At 31.9% G+C, this 12,532-nt stretch overlaps 5 protein-coding genes across 5 annotated transcripts; 3 read left to right on the top strand and 2 right to left on the bottom strand.

Annotated features, from left to right (window-relative positions):
- Positions 1-58: 58 nt before the first annotated feature.
- BX664DRAFT_355686 (Dbl homology domain-containing protein) lies at positions 59-2,965 on the top strand. Its single transcript, XM_051547835.1, has 5 exons — positions 59-503; positions 644-868; positions 931-1,146; positions 1,248-1,755; positions 1,876-2,965. Exons 1-5 carry the CDS (start codon positions 63-65, stop codon positions 2,892-2,894), a joined length of 2,409 nt encoding a protein of 802 aa, XP_051402541.1. The 5' UTR covers positions 59-62; the 3' UTR covers positions 2,895-2,965.
- BX664DRAFT_323598 (DWNN domain-containing protein) lies at positions 2,923-4,638 on the bottom strand. The gene is made up of 4 exons (XM_051543689.1): positions 4,447-4,638; positions 3,949-4,378; positions 3,678-3,868; positions 2,923-3,588 (listed from the first exon to the last, which is right to left on the bottom strand). The coding sequence occupies exons 1-4, from the start codon at positions 4,619-4,621 to the stop codon at positions 2,993-2,995; spliced, it is 1,392 nt and encodes a 463-aa protein (XP_051402542.1). The 5' UTR covers positions 4,622-4,638; the 3' UTR covers positions 2,923-2,992.
- A 139-nt stretch (positions 4,639-4,777) lies between these two features.
- On the bottom strand, positions 4,778-5,882 carry BX664DRAFT_323601 (P-loop containing nucleoside triphosphate hydrolase protein). Its single transcript, XM_051543690.1, has 5 exons — positions 5,777-5,882; positions 5,618-5,635; positions 5,520-5,562; positions 5,279-5,455; positions 4,778-5,218 (listed from the first exon to the last, which is right to left on the bottom strand). Exons 1-5 carry the CDS (start codon positions 5,828-5,830, stop codon positions 4,869-4,871), a joined length of 642 nt encoding a protein of 213 aa, XP_051402543.1. The 5' UTR covers positions 5,831-5,882; the 3' UTR covers positions 4,778-4,868.
- Positions 5,883-6,795: 913 nt separating this feature from the next.
- On the top strand, positions 6,796-8,311 carry BX664DRAFT_370034 (uncharacterized protein; the record flags this gene model as incomplete). The annotated part of the gene is made up of 2 exons (XM_051548632.1): positions 6,796-7,652; positions 7,799-8,311. Coding segments are annotated over exons 1-2 (1,008 nt in total), but the record flags the coding sequence as incomplete, so codon positions are not given.
- A 1,508-nt stretch (positions 8,312-9,819) lies between these two features.
- BX664DRAFT_323602 (major facilitator superfamily domain-containing protein) lies at positions 9,820-12,317 on the top strand. The gene is made up of 5 exons (XM_051543691.1): positions 9,820-10,227; positions 10,319-10,379; positions 10,452-10,742; positions 11,064-11,427; positions 11,503-12,317. Exons 1-5 carry the CDS (start codon positions 9,868-9,870, stop codon positions 12,137-12,139), a joined length of 1,713 nt encoding a protein of 570 aa, XP_051402545.1. The 5' UTR covers positions 9,820-9,867; the 3' UTR covers positions 12,140-12,317.
- Positions 12,318-12,532: the final 215 nt, after the last annotated feature.

Genomic DNA, 12,532 nt, shown 5'->3' on the forward strand with positions numbered 1-12,532 from the left:
TTTCACTTTGTTTTTCTTTTTTTTAATATTCATTCTACTTTTTTTTATTATTATTATTGATAATGCAATATCATCCACATTCATCTTCTTGTTCTAATTGTTATCCTTCTTGTACACCCATATATGTACCTTCACCAATGATTTGCTCTTCTTGTCATCGGAAATCAAACTCCACCATTCATCATCATCATCATTTTCATTATTTACCACCATCATTATCTTCCTATTGTTGTCAATTTCAATATTGTTATTCGTCTTGTACTCATCCTAAAAAAAAGAAGGATCAATGTCATTGTTGTGATAACACATCTCCAACAAATCATACCAATACCCCTATTACCAACAAAAATAATCCTAACGTTGATCATAATATAAATGATAGTAATATTAACATCCGTCAACATCATTATTATCCTAAACAATACAAATTACTACATCATGCCATTCAAGAATTGATTCAATCAGAACGAGATTATGTAGCCGATCTTTCTATTATGGTAGAGGTAAACACTTTTCTTTTTTTTTTTTTTTATTTACATATAATGATTACCCCATATTCTAAATTTAGTCCTTTTTTAATCTACATATTTTTTGTTTATTGTCATTCGTTGTTGTTGTTGTTGTTGTCGTTTTTTGAGAATAGATTTGCCTTGCAGAACTACATCAACAAAAATGGATATCTGCCGAACACGTGGCCATCATGAGTTGTAATAAACCCGATATTTTAGCATTTCATCGAAAATTGCTTCATACTCTTGAAACTTTGATATATGATCAACATCAAAAGCAACGGTTAGATCAAACGAATCATCCTATCATTACTATGGAAACGAAATGTCAGACGATTGCACAAGTTTTTCTACAATATGTAATGATGATATGGAATCACTTTTTTTTTCTTATGATTTTTTTTTCTTTTTTTAATATTAGGAATCCCAATTTATGGACCTTTATACTACTTATTGTGATAGTCATTCAAATCGATGGAAACTTTGTACTGAATATCGTGGACGATCTGAATGGTCTGATTTTATTTTACATTGTCAAGCTTTGATTCAAGTACGATATGAAGCTTCATCCTCATCGTCATCATCATCATCAAGTACTCCTATAAAACATATTCGATTTGAAGACTTTTTGATCAAGGTATATATATATATATATATATATATATAGAAGAAAAAAAAAGATAATCATGCCACTATCGATTACTATTTATTTATTTATTTATTTCTTCACTTATTTAGCCTATCCAAAGAATATGTCGTTATCAGTTGTTATTAAAGGAAATCATTCGACATGCCAATCAATATGCAGCCAGTTCAGGTTTTGGATATCCTACTTTATTGATCCAAGCTTTTGATAGTATGTATGATATCGCAACGGAAATTGACCGACAGAATGAAAAAAGAGAGGATGTGGAACGGACCAACCGCTTTATTGAAAGATTGGAGAGTGATTGGAGATTATCAAGACATCGTGTGGCCCAACTTGGATGCCTTGTGATTTCAGGGGCATTGGATATTAAGTATTACAGTGAAAATAACCACATGCATCATCATCACGAGTCATCTCCCTCTTTCCCTTCATCAGCCACCCACGTTGTGAACCCTGTAAATGCAATGAAATCTAGTTACCTTGGATGTTTTGTATTTTCTTCCTATATCATCATGGTTCAAGTGAAGAAACATACTCTTTATGATGCTAAACATTGGTTTCCATTAAGTATTGTGAATCTATTGGATAGTGATAATGGTAAAAAAAAAAAAAAAAAAAAAAAAAGTCAATTTAATTTATTTATTTATTTCGTTTCAAATTATTCAATTACTTATCCCTTGTCTCACCCCTTTTTTTCTCTTTATGTATATTTTGCAGATACTGATTTCATTCTACAATGTCAACAACATGTGTTTATTTGTAGTACAACATGTAACAAAGAAAGACAAACTTGGATGGAGAAAATCAGATCAGCACAACGTACTAGTGTCAATACTTTACAATCATCTTTTGGTTTGGTGTCATCTTTTAATGATCCTTCGCAAACTCTTGAACGTGATCAAATACTATTTCCTCACTCCCCTACAATCTATTTTGACCCAGATCATTCTTATTATCATCCTCATCGATGTCCCCTTTCCTCATCATCATCATCACCCAATTTATGGTTGGCAAAACAAGGCAAACAAAAAGACAAAAGGTCCTCTTCTCCTCGTCCCTCATCGAATATCTGGTCATTGCCATCATCACCACTTTCTACCATCAATAAACGTCATAGTTCGTTGGATTTATTTAATCTGACCACACGAGTATCACTTCACTTCAAAACACATCATCGGAATGCTCATCGAGAGGCTGTAGATCAACGGCTTCGGGATGTCTGTACACGAGATTATTTATCATCACGACGTACGCTGGATCGTAAATCAAGTGTGGATCCACAACAAACATCACCTCGTGTTTCGTCTTCTGTCGCTTCTTCTCCAACTTATGCTTTGATTCATAGCCGAACACCATCACCTCGTCCATCTCCCATCACCACAAACCATGATACACTCATTGCCCAACAATCTTCAAATGAAGCATCCATGAGAAAAAAGAAAGATCAAGATCCTTCTTCTACCAATATGCAATCAAAACATATGACTATCCGATGGGTCCATTCTTTCTGGCATCGATTAAAGAAATCCAAGAAAAACAAAAAGCGTCCTCCGCAACCAATTCAAGAGGAAGAAGATGAAAAAAAAGAAAAACATAATGAAAAAAAGGAGAAAAACGTAGCAATAGAAGAAGAAGTAATCAAACAAGAACAAGATAAACTCCAAGATAATTCGTCATCCCCAAGTACTTTATATTCTGATTTTTTATTATATCGCCGATCCTTTCAACTTGATTAAGAAATTCATAATAATCATAATAGATAGATATATATACAAAAAAGTTCTTTATTTTTAAATAAATAATCATCATCACAATTAAACTAAAATAAAAAAATCTATTCTTGAACAGTAACAGGTTCAGATGTTTTGTCCATTTGTTGACCTTGTGATATGTTGTCTTGATCGTCTCCTTGTCGTATTCCACTTGTTGCATAGCGTCGTACATACTGATCGATCCATTGTCGCACTTCGGTATTAGCCACCAATCCATCTAATCCATGTTGAATTGATTGATGACAATCTGGGCAAGTAAAGTCGTGTTCTAAAAGATGACCTCGAATACATTCATCACAAAAACTAGCCCCACAGCATGGTGTCATCGTTGCTTCCCGCATCAGTAAAAGACAGACTGGACATTGTACATACTCTGGCACCACAGGAATAGCATCATACCAATCTAGAATATCACCAGTGGCACCAAGACTGGTGGCTGCTTTCGCCATATGTTGATCCCATGTGGATGAATCCGCTTGTGCAACTACAATATCACCCTTGGGTGTTACCATCAATCCTCCTGTACCTGACTTGACTGCATCCTTAGGCTCTTCTATCACCTTGAGAAAACTACGAGGAATTCCGGTTGTTCGTTTGATCCTTGGGTGTTTATCATAATCCTTGTCTCCATTCGTAGGGCACTGATTGATATAATGTCCTAATATCAGAAAAGAATAATAAATATGTTAAAGTTATTTTATATTTTTTTTTTTTACTATTTTTTCTCACATATATAGATGTAATTACCTTTTTGCCCACATCGATAACATACATAAGTAGGAGGAGGAACACGTTGTGGAGGTTGATAAGAATCTTTCATATCCGTTGTTGAAGATGGTACTGGTTGATCTGATGTCCTTGGTGATCCACTATGTTGATGTCCACCACGACCTCTTCTAGCATCTCCACCTCGTGCTATATATGGAATATATTGTTGTCTATCAAGAAGAAAAGAAAAAAAAAAGTGTGTATGAATAATTACAAGTTTTAAAAAGTTATATATATTAAAATTACTTACTCTGCTAAACGTTCTTGCATAGCACCCCATTGATCTGTTGTTTGTTGGAACATGGCTTGAATTCTAGCTTCTTCAGAATCTTCAGTTTCTGTTGGATTAGTTGTATCTACTGTTTCACTTGTCTGTTGTTGGAATGGATTTGTATTCAATGCAGAGTTGTCTATAGGTTGTTGTTGTTGTTGTTGTTGTTGTTGTTGTTGTTGTGGTAAAGCATTCAAAACAAGGTTTCTTCGTCCAGTCGTAGATTGAGTTGTAGATTGATTTGGACCTTTCATGATTCCTATTCCACTTGCACCCATACCTTTACCGTCTATAGGTCCTGCTCCTTGCGCATATCGTTGTGCTGTGCCTTTTCCAGGTCTAGAAGGAGGTAATCGACGAACTATGACTGATGTATTACGTGGTACCAAAAATGTATCGTCATTGTATTCTAAAATATAGAAAAAGAATAAAATGAGTTTAACTAATTCTTTTTATTATTCATTTAAGTTCTTTTACCTTCATCAGTTTGAGCATTATAAATGGCAAGATCAAAATCGGCAGCTTTCCCAAACTTTTTAGCTCGTATGATTTCTTTTTTCACATCAAACACAGTAGCACTTTGTCCATCAAATGTAAAGACATCATAATCAGAATCTTTGGCAGCTTTGAATTTATAATAGATCACCGACATGAATATATCAGTGGAAGAATAAAGAAAAAAGAAAAAAAAAAGAAAGAAAGAAAGAAAGAAAAGAAAGGAAAAAAAAAAAGAAAGAAAAACATAGAAGACGTTTCAATCGGACAATCAAATCATCTGTTTTTTTAATTGGTAGAATCTACATGAACGAAATAATAATAATAATAAAATAATTATAAATGATAAATAATAATAACAGTAATATAATACAACTTAAAATAATAATAAAAGAGAGAGATAATTAGCAACAAAGATTACCACCTGAACGTAAAGAAGATCGACGACGAGGACTATCCAATTCTAAATTATTATTATCACCATTATTCATATCCAATTCTAATTGAGGGATCTTAACCATATGAGCCAAATGACGAAAAGCTTTTTCCACATTAGTACCATCCTTTGCACTGGCTTCAAAACAAGCAATTTGCATATGATCTGAAGAATGTTCCTCTGCCCATGCCTTGGCTTGTCGACGAGATACCACCCGATCATCCAAATCAATTTTATTCCCAATCATCATCATCGGAAAATGAGCTGCTTCTTCTTGTGGTAAAGACGATTGTTTCAAGAATTCATCACGCCAATGTCCTATTATGAATTTTAAAGAAAAATAAATATTTTATTATCATTATTATTATTATTATTTACCAATATGTTGAAAAGATAAAAAGTTGTTGACATCATAAACAAGTACACAAGCATCAGCTCCTCGGTAATACGCAACCCCTAATGAAGCAAATCTTTCTTGACCTGCTGTATCCCAGATTTGCATCATGACTTTCTTGCCATCTTGACGAACTACTTCTTTTGTGATAAAGTCGGCTCCTAAAATAATATATGGAATAGTTTGCTGAGTCCTTGGCAATTGAGTTTATTTGATAAAACTTACCAATAGTTGCCTTGTATGCATTGGTAAATCGCTTATGAATATACTATATAAAAAAAATGTTAATAATGTTTTACATCTTTTTATTTTATTTTCTTTACCTGATTTCGTAAACTTGTCTATAAGAAAAAGAAAAAGAAAAAAAAAAGAAGAAAGGAGTTTCTTTTTTGTATCTTTTTTATATGCACTTTGACTTCCTTGTTTGTAGGTTAATGTCCTTTTTTTTTTCTTTTTTAGTTTATATATTTTTTTCTTGTTACCTTACCAGTCCCTCCATCACCTATAAGAACTATTTTCAATATATCTTTGTGCATATCACCAAAAGTAAATGACTATATACTAATAATAATAAATATAAAAAATGAGAGATAGAAAGAAAAAAGAAAAGAAAAAAATAGTAAAGTGAAAACGACCTATTCCGTCCGATTTGAACGGGATTTCAAACAACGACTGGTTTCCATTGTGGGTAATCATGCTATGTACAAGCAATTTAGTGAAAATAATGATACTCTTATTAATACTTGACATATATTCTAAAGTGTAAAACTATCAACAAAAATTCAATCACTAAACAAGCGATGTTCGGATGGATAAAATTGTTATGTTTGAAACTAGAAACTCATCAAGTCAATTGTTTGTTTCCCCCTTTCTTCCCTGTCGACCCTTATGTCAAAAGTGTAGGTTGAAAAATAGTATGTGGAGTCGGTTGATGATGATCAAGATGATGATGTTTTTTATAAATCTATGATATGAGGATGATAGTTATGATTCTATGTTGGTGGATGATGAAAATATGACTCAACTGTTCACCTTGTATGACATGTCATAGAATAGCGATGGTCAATCATCGTCGCCGTCATTTCCCATATCTTCCTTCTCATTCTCGATGTCATTATAAGACAATCATCATGATGAATACTATCATCCTTAGCATCACTATACAAAACCCATAACGCTATTATCAACCTAAACATGAAAACATCACAAGACAAGGGATAATAAAAAAAAACAAATAGATAATTATTATTAACATTTTCTTTCGTTTCCCCTATGTAGACACAAGGATACATGCACATACTCATATGCACGGGGAAAATTTATAATGATGGAAGGGTGTTTTCAGTCGTGTAAAGAAAAATGGAAAAACTAGTTCTATAAGCAAACATTCTTTTTTCTTTAAAAAAAGAAAGAGCTCGTTATATTATTCGCCAAATAATAAATAGGAATTGATATATATGTATATATATATTTCCAATTATGTATATGATTTCTTCATTGGTCTTTTCTTTTCTTTTTTTTTTTTTTTGTTTTTGTTTTTTACGATGATTTCAATCCAATCCACCAAAGGCTTTTTTTTTTGACAACACTTGATATTTGACATGATATAAAATCAATGGGATTTTATTTCATATTTTTCTTTTTCTCTTTCATTTCCTTTTCTTTTTTTTATCATTCAAGTTTGAATAAGCAACATTTTTTTTTTATGATGACAAGATTTAGTATTACTACTGCCATTTTGATGCTAGCAGCTGGTGCGATGGCCCAAAGTAAGAAATAATATAGTATGTTATATTTTTTTTTCTCTAATCTATTTTATGATTAGTATCAGCTGATGATGTATGCAATAGAGATTTCAAGGCAATGACACAAGATGATTTGGATACGTTGAAAGGATGTGCAACATTCACAGGCACCATTACAATTGACGGATCAGCCTCCGAAGAATTAGCTTTGGTCGGCATTCAAGAGCTTAAAGGCAATTTAATCCTTGCTGGTAATCCAGCTCTACGTACATTCCAAGCTCCACAACTCACCAAAGTGAAAGGTGAATTACGCATCACTAATCAAACTGTACTTGGCAAATTACAATTACCTTCTCTGATTGAGACTAAATCCTTGACACTTTCTGTACTGCCTGCTTTGGAGCATATGGATTTCCCTGCTGGATTAGTATCTGTCGATGATGCTCATCTTCAAGATACTCGTGTGCCTACCGTCACTGGTTTCAAGCCCGAAAAAATGCATTCTTTTGCCTTATTGTCTAATAATTACTTGAAGACTTTTGATTTCTCTTCTGTTAAGGAACTGACCGGTTCGATGAATGTTGCTTCCAATGGTAATTCTTTGGATTTCCAGGTAAAGTATATTATTTTATATATATATATATATATATATATATATATAAGGATATTTTCCGAAAGATTGTCTAATCCTCTATCTTTCTTTTCTTTTTTTTTTTTTTTTTTGTATTTGTTTATTTGTGTGATGATGATTATATATAGGCCAATCAATTGACATCGATCGAAGCAGGCGATTTCCGTAATTTGGCACAATTAAGCATGCCAAAATTAACGCGAGTAGCAGGAGATATCACCTTCCATGACAATGAATTCACTAGTCTTCAATTAGATCAAATCGATATGGTGAAGGGTACCTTGACGATTGCAAACAATAACAAATTGACACAAACATCCTTCCAACATCTGATCAGGGTAGGAGGTGCGTTCTCGATCGGCAACAATACACAATTAAGTAGTGTTGAAGGTTTCCCTTCCTTGAATGAGGTGGATGGCACGATTGATATCGCGGGTAACATTGATACTTATGCACTGCCAGTGTTACAAGATGTACGTGGAGGTATGCGACTACAAACAACCAGTGGTAAACTCCAATGTCAGGAATTGGAAAGAAAGATGAAAGGTGAAAACGTTGTTAAAGGTAATACTTGGAGCTGTGGTTCCGGTATGCAAGAATCTCAGATGCAACCTACCTTGGGTCAAGATCCAAATGCTGGTATGTCTGGTGGTCTGTCAAACAAAGGATTGGCCAGTGATAATGGCAAGAAAGGTACTCTTAGCACTACAAATCAAGCATCTGCTTTTAATCCTGCCATTGGATGGGCTTTATTGGCTTCTGGTCTTGCTGCTATGTTTGGTTTTTAAAAAAAAAATCAGGTCTACTACGAAAGCAATAGATATCTAAGTACATTAATCATAATCTAAGTAAGCTATCATTTTGATCTCTCTTTATTTTTTTTAATAATAATTGTGTGCGTTAGTTTTCTTTTTTCTTTTTTTTTTTTTTTTTTTTTTTTTGTTTAGTTAATATGCAATAATAATAATAAAGTTGAACAATTTTTATGTAATGATATTAAGATATTTTAAAAGGATTGTCTTTACATCTATAAAATAGAATGTTCTTATTCCTTATTGCATGAAAACTTAAATATAAATGTTGTGCAACAAATGACGAATGATTCCTCTGAGAAATGATTCACGTTACTGTGGATGATGATTTACTATTGAATACAGTGAAGACAATAATAACAAATGATTTTATGAATGTGAATTTATTGAACGATTCAAAAGGATGGTAAGACTAAAGGTAAACCATCCTTTAAAAGAACAATCATAACACAATAAGATAGATAATAAGGAGAAGCCAATAAAATCAAAAGACATTTATACTGTAGATATATATTATCATCATCTTCAGTCGTCATTGCTTAGATCTTTCTTTTTTTTTTTTTTTTTTTTTTTTTTTTTACTTCAACATATGATGCTGTGCGAAAAAAGAAGTCTTTCCTTTTTCTTTTTTTCTTCTTTTAGCCTACTGGTATACTCTTGATGAGTAGCTGGAATGTCATCTCGTATACCAGGAAAATCATCAAGATAGCTTAACATGACATTGTACTCTCGTATATCATTTCTTTGTATTCTTTTTTTATAAAATAATATTCTTGTTATACTATTATGATCACAATATTATCAGTATTCAAATCATCATCACTTCGGTCGATTCTTCATCATGATCAAGGCGCTTTATAGCATGATCCCAAGGGATCAATATAGCACCAAAAGAAGAAGAAACATTCGTGACCAATCATATCGATTTTCAGTCTTAACCAATGAAATTAAATCTCCATCGCATCTCATCTTTCCACATATAGCAAATAAAAAAGAAAAAATTATCCACGCAAAAACTTTATATGGTTTTGGAAAAAAAAAATGTTCCAACGGAATAGCAAAATGTTTTTGTCTTTTTTTTTTTTGTTTTTTTTTTTTTTTTTACCTTTGAATGTGATGACGATGAATGACTAAGACAATGTAAGGTGACGGGCTGGTGCGGGAGGGGTCTTTCTTTTTGGTATTAGTTTTACACGGGGGAGCATATCTCAATTTTGATGACCGAAGCTCGCTGTTTAATGATGATTTGTGGCAAAGTTCTATTATTTGATATTTTTTTTTTATGATTTATTCCCCTTTTTTTTCTTTCTTTTTCCTTTTTCTTTTTTTATTTCTATATTTATCTCCTTTTTTTTTTTTTCTAAAAAAAAAAGAGAAAAAAAAGGATGAATGTTCAACAAAATGAAATATCAAAAAGTTATACGGATAGTTTAAATAGTTATTTGAATGATGATGATATAGATGAATTTAATCCACATCAACGACGATTATCTCATCAAACTTACCAATCATTGCGCAGTACCGATGGATCATCATTTTTACCAACAACAACAACAACAACAAACACTCCTTATTATCAAGATAATAATAATAATAATGATGATGATGAAATGGATGATGAAGAAAGTCTTCTTACCACATCCTCTCCTACACCTTTACCAAAAATGCAAATGTTCATTATTAGTATTATGTTATTTAGTGATCCATTGACTTCTACTATTCTTCTTCCTTTTATTTATTTTATGGTAACACATAATTCATCTATATATATATATAAAATAAGATTATTGACGAACCTTTTTTTTATTTTTTTTTTATTTTTTTTTTTATTTGTAGTTAAAAGATTTTCATTTATCGGACGATGAAAAGGAAATTGGTACTTATGCTGGTTGGATAAGTAAAGTGAACAAATGATGAATAATATATATATATATATATATATATTCTAATTATTATTATTATTTAATAGCTTCTGTTTTCTTCCTTGCTCAATTCTGTACTGCTATTTTATGGGGTAGAATTTCAGATCGATATGGTCGTCGACCTGTTTTGTTAACGGGTTTGATCGGAAATTCAATTTCATCATGTCTATTTGGTCTTTCTAGAAATCTTTGGTGGGCAGTCTGTGCAAGAGCCTTTTGTGGTATTGTAAATGGAAATGGTGGTGTGGCTAGAAGTATGATTAGTGAAATCACAGATGCTACCAATCGTGCAAAAGCATTTTCAATTTTTGGTTTTTGTTGGGGAATTGGGATGATTGGTAAGCTAATAAGATCATCATCCTTTTTTTTTTTTTTTTTTTTTTTTTTTTTACTCATCATCCTTTTTTTTTATTTGATATATGCATGCATGATTTATACATAAATAGCTGGTATGTTTATAGCCGAACCCTCGGTATATCATGATCAACATCAATGTCACTCACTTTTTTTTATTTTATTTTATTTTTTATTTTATTTTATTTTTTTAATTTTATTAAATAGGACCTGCATTAGGTAAATCAAAAAAAAAGACATATATTTTAGGTTAACGATGATCTTTTTTTTTAAATAATAATAATAATAATAATAATAATAATTAGGTGGTTTTCTTTGCAAACCAGCTGAACATTTTCCAAGCTTGTTTGGTAACAGTGCTTTTTTCATAAAGTATCCTTACTTTTTACCTTGCTTTGTCTCTTCTTTGGGTTCTTTTGTTGGTTACCTTATTGGATTCTTTTATTTGAAGGAATCAAATCCAACTGTGATTGCTCGACAACAACAACAACAGCAACAAGATCTATATTCTTATCCTAAAAATGATGGTATAACAGCACATCAAGAAGATAATGAAACCACAGCTTTATTATCAACAAATTCATCTCCTGTGAAAAAATCAGTCACCCATCCTATGCTTGCTATCATGGCTATTGGCAAAACTTCTGTTATTACCATTGCTACCTATTCGTAAGTAAAACTTTTTTTTTTACATATCATCATACCATTATCTCACGATGATTATATATATATATATATATATAGATTATTCGCATTTCATGCCATGGTATTTGATGAAGTGTTACCATTATACTTTGCTGCACCAACACATGTAGGTGGATTGGGATCTACAGCTCAAGAATTAGCCAAAATGTTATCTATATGTGGACTTTGGCAATTGCTTAGTCAATTTTATATTTTTCCATGGATAAACAAACGATATGATACCCTAGATTTGACACGATGTGCCTTATTACTCTTTACCGTGTCTTATTTCTTTCTTCCAGAACTATCCACTTACCGAGAATGGTTAATCAGTCATGTGGGATCAGAAACGAGTGGCAAAGGCTTATATCTTCTCCGTGCAGGTTATTTGACTCTCTTGTTAACTCGAATATTTGGTAACTGTTTGGCTTTTACAGGATTGATGGTAATGGTGAGTAACTCGGCTGCAGAAGGTATGTTAGGTACTGTCAATGGAGTATTGCAATCATGTTTATCCTTTGTCAGAGCATTTGGTCCTACTGTTGGTGGTACACTTTGGTCATTATCCTTGAAAAATTCAACCTATCCCTTTGATCGTCACTTGGTATATTATTTGATCGCTCTTTTGTCTTTCATCAACTGGATACAAAGTTATTGGATACCTCGATCTCTAGCATTAGGAGGAAAACGTCATTAAGATATAATATATATATATATTGTTGATAGTATCAAAATAGTTAATAAATGATGATCATGATTAAAAAAAAAAAAAGAAATCTAGATCTAATGATTGTTAATATTATTGGATAATAGTTCACTATTGGATGAAGGATACCTGAATTGAATCTTATCACAAGACACTGATTATTCACCATGATTTTCTTTTTTTTTTATCAATAAAAAAAGATGTGAAACTCTCAGATGGTTTTTACTTTATTTTATTCTCTTTTTGTCTCACAATTCAAAGGAAAATAAACTTATATTTTATCATTTTTACTGGACTCATTTTTTTTTTTTTTTATGTCGCGTGGTTTGTGAAATCTACAAATTATGCAGATGGTATTTTTTTTTTTTAAATACTGTTTTCAAG

The sequence above is a fragment of the Halteromyces radiatus genome, assembly GCF_025201355.1.
Source record: "Halteromyces radiatus strain CBS 162.75 chromosome Unknown BX664scaffold_2, whole genome shotgun sequence".
NCBI classification, from domain to species: domain Eukaryota; kingdom Fungi; phylum Mucoromycota; class Mucoromycetes; order Mucorales; family Cunninghamellaceae; genus Halteromyces; species Halteromyces radiatus.